The following is a 14,759-nucleotide window of genomic DNA, read 5'->3' as shown; positions in this document are numbered from 1 at the left end:
TTTGTTGCACATTTACGATGCCCGCAGAGTGAGCGAAGCGATACAGTGGAGAGAATACAGATATTGAAATGCAAACGAGTTTTGACATTACGTTGTCTTCATATTTAATTTATAGGTTAATACTAGTTATAGCCGGATTTTTGGGCAAAATAGCTATCAAGTCTACAGGTTTCGATCATTTATACGCCTAGATAGACTATTAAAGCTGTGAAAACGTTGAAAAAAATGTGTGTTTAGAACTAACCTCTATTTTGAGCAATGCACGCTTACTAACACAAGGTGTGATAGAAATCGCGAGTGTAAACGTAGCTTGTCACGCACACTAAACTAATATTCCTGGCCTGTTTTAATCGGTTGTTTAATAGTATGAATTATCTAAGTTTGCAGAGTACACATCTGTACTTAGGCATATTATCAATTAAAACAATATTAATTTCGCACAAAAATTATACAAAAACAACGAGTAAAATGTACGACAAATAAAGACAAAACTTAAACAAATCTGTTTTCGCCTAGACTCCAACACTGCTGGATTGAATTGATGAAATTTTCAAGATGTTTCCAGATTAGCACATTGACTGATCCTGTGAGGTTTTCAACATATATCTTAGTCTAGGAAAAAATATTATTAATAAAACTTTAAAAATGACGTTAAAAGCTTAATTACTATTAAGATAATTGAATTTAATATAGGTTATAATATAATTAGCCAGCCATTTTGCAACGAGCTTACTCTTACTTGACAAGTTGTAGAGATGTTACAAGACGAAAATTTATACAGGTATCTCAAATATTTAAATAATACACTTAATAAGTATTAGAAACACGTGTCTTAAAATATTTTTATATGCAAATGTTTCACAAAGTACAAATAATTTATCGAAAATTCATACAAACATATTTTATATTTAGTTTCAATAATATAGAGAATTAAATGCAATTGTATAATAAGCTAAGATTGGGGGAGGCAGGAGACTCATAGCACAGGTTCTACCTAGTTTGAGCTCCTGTCTCCCAACTGTAGTTAAACATTTTAAGAATAAGTATTGCTGTAATATTGTAACTATACTACATATTGGGAGAAATATTCGTATTTGATAGGCTAGATAAACTAATGGTCACATAAAAGTTCCAAGTTACACAAACTGCGTTTCACAATATTTTTTACCAAGTGTTTATGGGTTTTTCCAGAATCCTGCGGCACTGCATTGTAATGGGCAGCGTGTATCAATTAGCATCAGCTGGAAGTCCTGCTCGTTTCGTCCCAAATTGTCATAAATAAAAATAATCTCTAAATAGCACTTCTACAACTATTTTCACAATAAAATCAACCATCAAATTTAATTGATTTGCACTTTACTTTAGCAAAATTAAGAAATATCAACCTGTCAATTATTGTCTGTTGTCATTAGCTATTTATAGCTTCCATAAGTCACATAAATAAACTAAATTCTACTAGATATATTTTAAAATTTAATAGGTGCTTCTAGTGCTGTTTAACACTATACACTGTGAAACGTAAACCATATCTAAATTTAATACATGAGTCGCAAGTAGCCTATTCGTAACTTTACTTGCACGTTGTCAATCAGGGCCTAAAGTTGTGGTCACGGTCTTATAATTTTTGTATTCCATAGTATAACTATATATGTCTTTGTACATTAAAAATTAGTCATGATAATTGCGAATTGATTTCGGTATTGGCTTTTGAATGGCAATGATGAAAGCAAAAATAAAATCCAAGGTCGCTACTAAAATAACCTAAACACATTTATTTTTTACGCCCGTACATTAATGCTCGACTTCTTAGAATAATTCATAAACAGAATCCGTAAACACAGAGTTGAATTATGAGTTCTGACACACGATTCGTTTTCAGGTGGCTGTGATAAATGGCGTCATCGGCACGCAAATAGCGGGCCGGGCCACGGCGATGGGTATGACGTAGCGGCGGCATGGAGGAGGACGAAAGGCGATTGTCGTTTCCGCCGCCGGCGCCGCTCAATTCGCCAGGGGAAGAGATAGACGGGTCACGCTTGCTCGGGGAAATAGTCCGTACGCTAGAGGCCACGAACCCCGAGGCCGCCGCTCCGCTAGTCGCGTCGCAGTCCCGCGATACCCTCGACGCCGAATACGAAAAACCCAAGCGGGAAGAGCTGCGAATACCTCTAGATGTCACGTTTTCGGAACCGCCCGCGCCGGGCCGGAGTGACGAGCCACGGGCTGTTGTCACTCCGTTCACGCGCGAGTCTGCAAAACGCGCCGGCTCTAGAGGCGCTCAACTTGTCCGCGAGTTCGGCTTTATGCCTCGACGGCGGCTTAGCGTTGAGGATGGCGCGCGTCTACCAAGAAAATATGAACCTTTCCCGCCCAAGCTGTATGGCCGACCACTCGAAGAGATCGATAACTTCATATATGATGAGGTAAGATTCCTTATATACTTAATATTATTGAAAGCTCAAGTTTGTTAGTATGTGAGGTTGTAGGTGGTAATCTCCGGATCTACTGAACTGATTTTGAAATTCTGTTACGAATAGAAAGCCACTTTATTTCTGAGTGTCATAGGCTATTTATGTCATAGGCTATATAAACCAGAAATGAAAAGAACTTTTCGTGGTAGTCGGATTTGTCGAACGAAAATGTTTCTTCAGAACGCTGCTTTAACAATACGTTATATATGACGAGCGAAAACTGATTAATCAATGTGCTATGAACAAAACGCAGCAGCCAACTTCCAATCTTCGCCAGTGAAAGTTATATGGCTAGATGGCGACCTGTCAAAAGTTTCAAATAAATATTCGATATTGATTTGATATTTCACTTTTTAACTTTAATTATGCCAAGGAATACGATGGTGCAGCAAAATCCGCAGTCTATGGTCAATTTATAGTTACTGTTAACGTTAAATTTGACCTAAACCTTAACTATAACAGCTAATACAACGCAACACAGCCAAGGTGATCAGTAAGATCATAGCGACATATTTCGTGATTGCTTTCAGCCAAGCTGAAGGCCGACGAATGAAGGGATCGCCAACTTTATATATATTCATATTTTATATAAAAGTAGGCAAGAATCTCAGAAAACATGAGCCAATAATCGCCAAGGGAATCCCTTGGCTCTATTTTATAGAAGCTAGTTGAAGCCATCATTTGATGGAGATCTCATTCGCATAAATTAATCTCTTATTCATGGTAAGACACGGTAAATTCGCCGTTGGAATATAAAAATTCCAATTAAGTGGGGCACTGGTGTATAATATCTGTTGACCTTGAATTTTGAGTGCTTTTGCGATGCTGAGACGATCTTACGCAGTGTCTAAGTATCTTGTTGAGAATACTTCACAAATTTCAGCTATACTTTATCTCCTTTATAGCGAGTTCACCTGGTTTAGAAGCTTTTTTTGCTTGTGATTCAAAACGCCCGAATCACAGACTAAGAATGAATAAGCACATATAGACGAATATATAAGTATTAGATCATGTTTACGTATAGATTTTAGAACTAAACTCTATTTATCTCTTCACTCCGGGAGGCTCCTTTGGACCGGATGCCGGCTAGATTATGGGTATCACAATGGCGCCTATTTCTGCCGTGAAGCAGTATGTGTGTTAAATTACTGTGTTTCGGTCTGAAGGGCGCCGTAGCTAGTGAAATTACTGGGCGAAAGAGACTTGACATCTTATGTCTCAATGTGACGAGCACAGTTGTAGTGCCGCTCAGAAGTTTTGATTTTTCAATAGCTTTGAGCGGCGCGGCAAAGTAATGGACGGGGCGTATAAATTATTATCAACTGAACGCCCTGCTCTTCTCGTCCCATATTTTCATAACAAAAAAATTATAGCAATTAAAGCGTAGTAAATCAAAGTGTCATAAAAGTCGTGAATGTCAGACGTAGCTTGTCACGCACACTAAACTAATATTCCTGGTCTGTTTTTATCGGCCATATATTTATTATATAAATTATCTAAGATATAAGTCGATACTAGTGTGTGTGAGCTGACAGCTCGATAATGTGGCGTGACCATTTTTGATTTTTCAATGTATGCGTTAGATGCTTAGTATTCGATATACTGCGGACTGTTTACGACTTGTCAATCAAAATCAGTTTTTAAATTGATATTTAAAAAAAAACCTTTTCTCCTCTTTACATATTTACAAGTTTTATACATGTATTTTAATATTTTTTTCTAACATTATAGAATCATAATAAAATGTGTTTATATACTTATGTATGCACGCAAGAAGTTATACTTCTTTGGCGTAACAAAGCAAAAATCCTTAAAATTATTTATTGTTCCTGCTATTCTACGTTTGTAGAAAGAACAATAATGTAAGAATCTTGCAAGGATAGCTTTGACAGTTAATTATTAAATAACGAATATGGCTGTATGGGCTTGAACCCTTTGCCTGACCTAATAATGGACGAAGAAACCAAACAAAAATAACGAATGTCGCAAACGTCAGAATTTTTGGAATCAACTTTACCCTGTTACTTTTGTGTTACTGTGATGCGCGCGCATCTTAAAATAAACTTAAAAACTCACAATTATATAAATGAATTGAGTTGTGTAAAACTAAGTAATATTTGTTATTTGATGACAAGAATGTCAGTTTATAATAATAATTATTTTATTTTAAGAATCTCTCAACGAGTAAAGGCCTCCTCCAGTTTTTTCCAAGTCTTCCTGCCTAGAGCCGTTTTTCTCCAGTTTATTCCTGCAGTTTCTTTGATTTCATTTTCCCAACTTTCTAGAGGTCTACCTCTCTTTCGATTCCCAACTGGGCCACGCCATTCAGTTACAATCTTTGTCCATTTTTTATCCGTGAGTCGAATTACATGACCTACGTATTTCCACTTTAATTTCATAGCATGTTTTAATGCATCAATAGCTTTCGTTATTTTTCTTATAGTTGTATTTTTAACTTTGTGTATTCTGCGCAGACCAAAAATGCTCCGTTCCATTGCCATCTGAACAGTTTATTTTATAATTAAAAATAAACAGTACTCTATGGACGGCTGGATCACTTGGCGTTCCGTAGAGACGTCGCTTCATTGTGTGTCTTCTACCGCATCTATCACGGGGAGTGTTCCGAAAAGCTGTTCACCTGATTCCTGCCCAAGAATTTCACCTTCTAACGACACGCCATAAGTTAGGATATCATCCCCACCACCTGTTTTCAAGGAGCTTTCTTCCACGTTTTACAAAGCTGTGGAATGAGCTCCCTTGTGCGGTGTTTCCGGGACGATACGACATGGGTACCTTCAAAAAAAGCGTGTACACCTTCCTTAAAGGCCGGCACGCTTCTGATTGCTCTGGTGTTGCAAGAGAATGTGGGCGGCGGTGATCACTTAGCACTAGGCTCGTTTTGTCCTCCTTTTCCATAAAAAAATTACAACATTGGAATGGAAAAAGAGAATGGATGCTGCTAAGGCTGGAAGACTGGTAACAATTAATAATAATTACTCTGTGCTTGCAACAAGCGTGGGTAACATTGCTTATTTACTATCAAATGACACGTAAGCTAGTTTGTCCTTCAGAAACTAGTTAATTCCGGACAACTGAGCATAACGATACGCCCTTAGGAAGAGTCATAAAAAGTAATGACAGCGGCCCATACGAACCTTGTTATTCTGTTTTGTGTGTCGTTTATTGAAGGTAACTGCAGATAATAAAATAAAAAGACCAGTAACAGCTTGTAATGTCGCAAATGTTGATATTTTCATTACATATCTGAAAATATTATTCGCTTTTTGTAGTATAAATATGTTCCAATGAATCGCTTTGTAACATTATTTCTATGAATTTTCTGTTAATGTAATTTTATTTCTATTTTAGAAATGAAATGTGTTTCTTTTTTATGACACATGGTTATTGATATGCCCTGCCTATTACAAAGTAGTGCCGCTCAGGATTCTTGAAATATCCAAAAATTCTGAGTGGCACTTCAATTGCGTCCGTCACCTTGCGATATAAGATATATAATAAGTTATGTTTCTTATAACTTATTGCTATATTTTTAATATTATTCGTCAATTGTTTCTGTTCTGTTCCAAAGAGCTGTTTCACCTGATTCTTGACACCGAATTCCATCTTCGCACGATACGCCACAGATAAGATTATCACTCCCACCCAGTGACGTTCCATACACAGAACGTCATTGCTTCCACAATATGGATGTATAGGGTTCCTCCACAGTGCGGTTTTGGACTTGTAACACATTCAACTTTCCACGTACTACCAAGCTGTGGAATTAGCTTCCTTGTACGGTGTTTTGAGGACGATACGACATGGGTACCATCAATCAAACAGCGCGTAAAACTTCCTTAGAGGCCGGCAACAGCCTAGCGAAACTCTCTGAGAAAAAATCACTCGATTGTATAAAACGTGCAGTGATTGATACATTGACATATGACGGCTATAATCTTGTAAAAAATGGAGATAGCCGAAACACACTACGATTTAAGCAACTGTTTGCTATCAATCAAGGAAAATTAGAAGTTAAATTAAAAAAAATATTTTATAATTTGTATAACACGTACGAAGAGCATACCACGAAACTGCACTGGCAATAATAATTAATTCCCCCTTGTGAAAAGTTTTTGTGAGAAGAAGTGGCAAAAAACTCATTGCCACTCTTTTTAATATATATTTACAGTATTAGCATTTTACATTATATTTAATACAATATATGTAAAGCGATAGACCAAAATTATTCAAACGTTTTGACTTACTTGTGTAAGTAAAAAAAAAGAAAATAAAGTGAAAATAATAAAAAACCTAGTTTATTTTTTATTACTTCTTATGAAATGTTTGATATTTAAAACACTTTTAAATTTGAACCGGATTCATAAATATTGGGTAGGTACATAACAAACTAATTTGTTCTAAAAGTATATTACAACTATTGTAAAGTACTCATTGATTAAATTGTATCAAGAGTTTCACGAACTTTATTTTTCCGAACAAATGGTAAATTGAGTAATTTAAATTAAATATTTATAATGCGATTCGAAAGCGCTTAGTTTAAGCCTATTTGAATAAAGTAAACCTATTTGTAAAATAAATTCCTTAAATATAACATTTGAAGTAAAGAATTGTACAAAGTAGTATTATGGAAGGCCAGTTTGGGTTATGCAATTTAGTCTTTTTTTTATGATAATAAGGGACGAGACGAGCAGGACGTTCAGCTGATGGTAATTGATACGCCATGCCCATTACAATGCATTCTCAAAAAACCCAAAAATTCTGAGCGGCATTACAATTGCGCCTTGAGACATAAGATGTTAAGCCTCATTTGCCCAGTAATTTCACTAGCTACGGTGCCCTTCAGACCGAAACACAGTAATGCTTACACATTACTGCTTCACGGCAGAAATAGGCGCCGTTGTGGTACCCATAATCTAGCCGGATTCCTGTGCAAAGGAGCCTCCCACTGTTGAAAGTCTGGACAGCAGACCGTGGTAGGTAGACCCTAGGTGGAGCACAGCGGGGACCAATCCTTAATCTAACGTATACAATTCTTTTGTTATATTATTTACTTCGAACTCGAGGATCCAGAAATAAGCCGTGCATTTTGCTTACCGATTTTTAACCTATTGCATAGCTTCTATCGCGGGCCTTGAGCGTGGAGACCGAATCCAGAAATTCCGTAACGAAAATAACCTAAGACCCCCCACTAGATGTATATAGATATTTCGCCAAAGTTATTATAGTCGCCGTGGAACATCGGTTATCACGTATGCTTTTTTTGTGCAGAAGGTCCCAGGTTCGAGCCTGGGGTACGTCTTGATTTTTTTTTAATTCAACATTCATGGCTATAGTGGTTGACTTTATACAGTTTCATATTTTATACGCTACCGCGAAGCTGGCTGAGGTCATACGAGCAGTACAAGCTGTACAGCTACTTAAGGGAACTGACCAGAAGATATCAAAACCTCGCCATCACACTGTTTTTTTTCCGCACAAAAAGTAGGTAGAGACTAAGTTATACTGGGAATACCAGGTATATTAAGTAGAGTAAAATAACATTATGTTTTATTCTAATTATGACACCTCCTTCGTCAACGTTATAAAATTCAGTCTGTATTATATTTAACCAGTGGGAGGCTCCTTTGCACAGGGTGCCGGCTCGATTATGGGTACCACAACGGCACCTATTTCTGCCATGAAGCAGTAATCTGTAAGCATTATTGTGCTTCGGTCCATAGGGCACCGTAACTAGTGAAATTACAGGGCAAATGAGAACTAACATCTTATGTCTCAAGGTGACGAGCGCAATTGGATATAGTTCCTGAAAAACGTTCCAAGCCACGAACATCACATTTTAAGGAATTCGTGTTTAAAGTTTAATAAATATTAGTGTATTCCATACATGTGGGTTGGGCTACTAAGTCATGATGTCATTTAAAGAATGTCAGTAGGGCTACAATTTTTTGTCAGTCTGTTAGTATGAATCACATGACCAGTTTTGTGTTCTAAACTCAATTTCGACATCAATGTGGTTTGCAACGTTTTTCTGGAATTACGTCCAATTGTCGTGCCGCTCAGAATGTTTGTGTTTTTCGAGAATCCTGAGCGGCACTGCATTGCAATCGGCTGTAATGTATCAAGTCGCGCTGGTCTCGTTCCGTATTATCATAAAAAAAGACTTTGAGACATATAGTAACAGAAACAATAAAAAAAACAAACAAATGGAACTAACCATGAGAATATCAGTCGTATTCACAAACAATGCTATTCATCACATGGACTCTCATGATTGCGATTGCGAGTTTTTCATTGTGTAGTTTGTGAATAGTGCTGCAAGTTGTATGAGACTATTGGTTGTTATAGGAACCAGGAACAGACATAAACTTATAATGCCTACTACTCGGCTAAGTCGAGTTAGTAAGTCTTTTGTGGGGCGATGTATATGCTTTTACAACAAGATCCCAGAGAATGTTCAAAACAAAAGTATAACGTTATTCAAAAGAATTGTTAAAAAACGTTTGTGTGGTAAAGGTTACTATAACATAAATGACTTTCTTAATGATAACACAGATTGAGAATGGAGTGACTGCCCACAGGCTATTAAATAATAAGTTTAATTGTACAATATTAATTTGTAAACATATTTTTTTGATGAAAAAAAAAAGCCCGCTGAGTTTGTTGCGCCCGTTCTTTTCAGGTCTGAGGCATTCATTTTGGAATGAGTAGTTGTTTTGACTTTCAATAGGTGATGTCACATCCTCTTTTTAATAAAAATATTTGAATTTGTGTTTTTACACAAAATGAAGCACCGTTTTTACAAAATTTACGATTTAGTTAAATACCGTCGTAGGTAGGTACAGTGAATTTGTATGAAATAAAATAACAATTGTTTTAATTCATACAAATTAACTTTAGGCAATTATTGCTCAACTTTCACTTGTTTAATATTTGCTGAATTTTTTAATTTATTTATTATTTATTTTCGAAATGAAATTATAAATGTAAATAATAGCAATTTATATATTTACGACTGTTTATTACCTTCCAAATTTAAAATTAAAATATTTTTATTCAAAATAGGATCAAAATCACTTATTGAACGTCAAAAGCTACCACCCGTTCAAACAAAGTATTCCTCAGAACTGAGAAGAACGGGTGCAAGAAACTCAGAAGAGGTTTCTTTTATTTTCATTTAGTGGTACGTCCTCATTTTAAATCAATGATTGATTGCTTACCCTATTAAACTAAAAAGTTCTGAAACAACAGCTCAATAAATACTCTCTGTATTCAAAGAAAGAAAAGTTCCAAATAAATTACTGTTCTTTTTATGCGTAAGATCCTAATCTCGGTCTTACTTTTTTTTATAAAATATCGTAACTGTCATTCTACTAAAGTTAATTAGCTAGGTTGAATTATCAACCAGATTTGCCATCCAAAAAACCGTGCACACACGAAAGGGATTAGCAATCATATATCTCCGACTAATTAAAAAGCAGTAGAATAAGCTTGGCCCTTATTCTGAAAATGATAATTTGAACTTACTACTGATTTGGTAGAATAATACAATAAATATTAGGGTAATAATTAACATTCATTCAGACAGAATGCCGGCTAGATTATGAGTACCACAACGGCGGCTTTATCTGCCGTGAAACAGTTATGTGTAAACATTACTGTGTTTCGGTCTGAAGGGCGCCGTAGCTAGTGTAATTACTGGGCAAATGAGACTTAACACCTTATGGCTCAAGGTGTCGAGCGCAGTTGAAGTGCCGCTCAGAATTTGGGGTGTTTCAAGAATCCTGAGCGATACTGCATTGTAATTAGCAAGAGGTATCAATTACCATTAGCTGAACGTCTTGATCGTCTCGTCCCTTATTTTCAGAAAAAAAAAACATATGCTACTGATATTATTACCTATATCAATATTTTTATAAACCAAGGAATGTTTTAAACTAAAACTCATTGAATAATCAAAGAAATCTGTCAGCAGTGATGTTAAAATATTGGCCGAAATACGAATACGAACCTCTTTATAGTGAGTTGCTGTTGATAGATTGAAGCGAGCTGGCCAAAACGGAGATAATTATACAGCTTACAGACAAGCTGTGGTCGTGAACTCGAAGCGCGCGATGGTAACCTGTTGCTTCTTTATCAATATATTTTTAATTGTTAATGGATTTTGAATATCTCATGTATATTCCAGTTTCGTATAGCTTAAATGATACCCTTACTTGGCAATCATAAGCATTATAATAATATTGACACACTTTTATACAAATTATCTTGCCCCAATTTAGGCATAGCCTGTGTTATGGGTTGCGGGTTATTATTTAATACAATATACTTACTTAAACGTATATAAATACCTAAAAACATACATAAACTTGGAAACAAACATCTATATTATACAATATATATCCTTAACTTGATCATTATAATTCGTTGTCAAAAATCATTTAGAATCTTGACTTATCTCTTGTCTCTTTGGGAATACGGTTATATCCCGTATACAAATACCCATAGAATTCTAGTGTATTTTATTCAGACAAAACAAATCTTATAGCTATATTTACAATACTATGTTTATATTCAATTAAAACTATCATTACGGGGAAGTGTACCAAGAATACTGGCAACATTTCCACGTTGGATACTAGGCTGATCAGTTGACTGGAAAAGCTGCCATTGCTTCGGTTGCCAGTAGCGTTATTGAGGCGCGAACATAGTATATTATATATTAAACTAGCTCACCCAATAGACACTGTTCTGTCAATAGGAAAAATATGATGTATTTGATGAGGAATAATGTAGTTTAAAGCCATCGGAAATATGCAATCAAAGTAAATGAAACAAAAACGTATTTCTGAATGATTTTCTAATATGTAGTGATAATATGATAAGGGTTAATATCGTATTTGTATAAGCCACTCTTTCAATCATCATCATCATCAGACGGAAGACGTCCACTGCTGCACAAAGGCCTCCCCCAAAAATTTCCACGACAGTCGGTCCTGCGCTGCCCTCATCTAACGTATTCTAGCGATATTGACCAGATCGTCGTTCAATATTGTGGGGGGCTTAGCGACACTGCGTCTTCCGGTACGTGGTCACCATTCGAGGACTTTACTGCCCCAACGGCCATCTGTCCGTCGAACTATATGCCCTGCGCACTGCAACTTCAGTTTCGCAATTATTTGGGCTATGTCGGTGACGTTGATTCTCCTACTAATGAGGAGATCCTCATGTCTGATTCGATCTCGGAGGGAAACTCCATACATAGCCCTGTCCATGGCCCTCTGAGCGACCATGAGAATTCTCATCAGGCCCATAGTTAGCGACCACGTCTGCGTACCGTAAGTCATCCCTGGCGACACACACTGGTTTAAAACCTTCGTCTTCAGACCGTGGTATTTGGGATGAGAAGATTTTAAGCTCTTTTAATACCGTTTCATAATTGTAAATTTTTAAAAGTATTAATATGGATATAGTATGTTGTCCTGATGTAATTATATTGTCAATGTACTTATAATATTTTTTGTTTCGGATAAATATTTTTCATAAAATGATTTTAAAATCAATTGTTGTATATATTTATTTGAAAATAAATTATGTATATATAAAATCTCTCAAGTGCTTGAATTTATTGGCTTGGCCAATTCTAGGACCATTCAACTAACCAGTACCTATTACAATTGAATAGTATACGATATTTTTCATCTAATTCTTATTGTGATGGACCTTATAAATTACACAATAATTTAGAATTCTCAATCAATTATAGCCAATCCCGGAAACAATTGCAGGATTCTTTTATATGTCCAGACAGCTGAATAGTTATAAATAATCCAACAAAATTGCAAAACAAACTTCACTCGTAAAATAAAACTGGTTGAAAACACACTTAACTTTTATACGGGCATACTGTTCCTAAGAACCATTTGTATAAAAACAAGCCAATATGAGAACCTTTATGCTGTATACGAACGTGAGCCGAATAATTCTTTAACGTTCCTCTTTCTGGAAAATTCTTTCGGAATCCGACATCATTAATTTCAATCTTTGATGTTATTTGGTTGGGATGGATTAGAATTAATTACTTGCTTATTATTGATATTAATAAAATAACATTTTTAAATGATATAGAAGAGTAAACTTGTATGCGGGGTAATTGTATACCTATGCCTTATATTTATTACATAACGTTCACAAAAATCGTCACCTTTTTGCTCTTAATAGTGATTTTCATTATTACAACACTAGAAATAAGGGATTGCTTGTAACTAATTCTAGTAGGCTTCATAAGATACATAATAGCTTTAAGGGTAAATGTATACACTTCTATAATAAAGTCCCAGCCACTGTTCAGGCATTATCTATAAATAAACTTAAATGTTTTATAAAAAAATGTCTCTGTCGTAAATCCTATTACTCCACTGCTGAATATCTAAATGATCGGACAGCCTGTACTATACTGTATATTTTTATTGAAAAGAGCGCAAAAAAAGAATGCTTGGAGAGTTTCTAGCGCCGCTTCTTCTCTCTCAGAGCGCCATTTGTTTCCGAAGCGGTAGTAGTATCTAGTAGTTATTAGAAATGACATCAAAAAGAATTCTAAAGTAATCAATTTTGAGAAAATAAATGCCTTTTATGCCTTTTATTTTAAATAAATAAAATTTCATATAGTATTCTATAGATCTAGAAGAAAAAGAATGTGCATTAATAGAAAAATATATTTAATTCCTTAGCTTATAGCTTATTTTTAATTATTGTCACATTTGCTACTTTGTCATAGTTTTTTAAGTTAACTGGTATGTCCAATAATATGTTTACTTTAGTTCAAAATAATTAATGCAAATTCTAGGTCTGTTTGAACTATATACAATATGACTGTTTGTTTCCTGAATTAAATAAATATATAAAAGCTTGTCAAATCTCTCACTTTTTTCATTTAAATTTGAACTGAATTCTGAAGGCAACATAAACTTATTATGCTTACTACGCTAAGTCGTAGTAATAAGTCTTGTGAGGCGATGTATATGATTATACAACAAAATCCCAGAAAATGTTCAATACAATAATTAATGTATTACGTATACCGTGTGGTAAAGGTTACTATAACATAAATGACTTTCTTAATGATTCGAGCAACCGTCCTCAGGCAATTAAAAATAAGTTTTACTGTACGTAATTACATTGTAACCATATTTTTATGACAAAAAGAAGCCCGCTGAGTTTCCTGCGGCCGTTCTTCTCAGATCTAAGATTTAGCGTGGTAGTTTTGACTTGTAATAAGTGATGTCATATCCTACTTGAATTTGAAGTCCACGTAGACAAAAACACGAGTTTCTACTAGCTTCTGCTAGACGTAAATAATATAAATAAAGTTTTAAACAATTAGGCCAGCCATTCGCTTAAGTGAAAAGTTTTCAAGTAAGGCAACAACTGAGCAATTTAAAATTTCAAGTGAACTTGTGGCGCTGTGTTATGAGACTATGAGTCGGCCGCTATCGAGAAGCCGGGCTTGGAGAGCGTCCAACATACTGTATATAAACGTTTGATTTACAGAAAGTTTATCGGGCCGCGATCGAGACTTTGTTTGCAAATGATAAAACATAAACTATTATCGTAAACATGCAGAGGCATGCATACACAATGCTGTAAATTTACGTCGAATACAAACGCAGAAATCGTTTGGTAATTCAGATTAAATACCAGACGAGCTTTTTTAATACCAATGATTAACAAGGCAGATGTATTACGCCCCTAAATCCCTTGCCAGCTCCCCTTGTTTCGTGTTATCCTGGTATTTGTGGAAAGGTTCATGCTATTGCGTTGTACATTGATTTAAGAAACATGTGAAATCTGGAGACAGATAGTACAGATTTCTCTATTTCACGGTCCTGACCATAGACGTAGGAAGTACTAGCGTATAGTAACCTGACAGCCTGATAACGAGTGACCAAATTTGAATGTGTGCGTTAGCTAGTGTAATATTCAAAATACCAAGGTACTAATTCTTATGAAGCGGCTAACTGTTTATGACTTGTGGATCAAAATTGGTAACAGATACAATAGTTCTTTATAGTATCTTGCTTTCCTTTTATGTCTCCGCTAGAGTTTTTCTTCTCCATTGCACATTTTGTTTGTTATTTAATCCTAATGTTTTATGTTATCCTAGTAGTCAACGGCTGATTTCTGAAAAATTATCAGAGTGAATTTTTACGATGCGCTCGCACACGCATATCCGACACTCTGACGTTAACTGGTCAACCAGACCATTTGTAT

General features: G+C 35.4%; 1 protein-coding gene across 1 annotated transcript in view; it reads left to right on the top strand.

Moving 5' to 3' along the window:
- The window catches only part of LOC126977822 (sodium channel protein 60E), a 246,528-nt gene that overhangs the window by 74,940 nt on the left and 156,829 nt on the right, over nt 1-14,759 (top strand). Inside the window, exon 2 of the mRNA XM_050826433.1 lies at nt 1,880-2,423. Coding sequence (XP_050682390.1) covers nt 1,956-2,423 — 468 coding nt within the window. The 5' untranslated portion in view covers nt 1,880-1,955. The remainder of the gene's footprint in view (nt 1-1,879; nt 2,424-14,759) is intronic.

This window comes from Leptidea sinapis, chromosome 46, assembly GCF_905404315.1.
Source record: "Leptidea sinapis chromosome 46, ilLepSina1.1, whole genome shotgun sequence".
In the NCBI taxonomy this organism is placed as follows: Eukaryota; Metazoa; Arthropoda; class Insecta; order Lepidoptera; family Pieridae; genus Leptidea; species Leptidea sinapis.
Note: the sequence above shows the minus strand (reverse complement) of the source record. Positions and strands in the feature narration are given on the sequence as shown.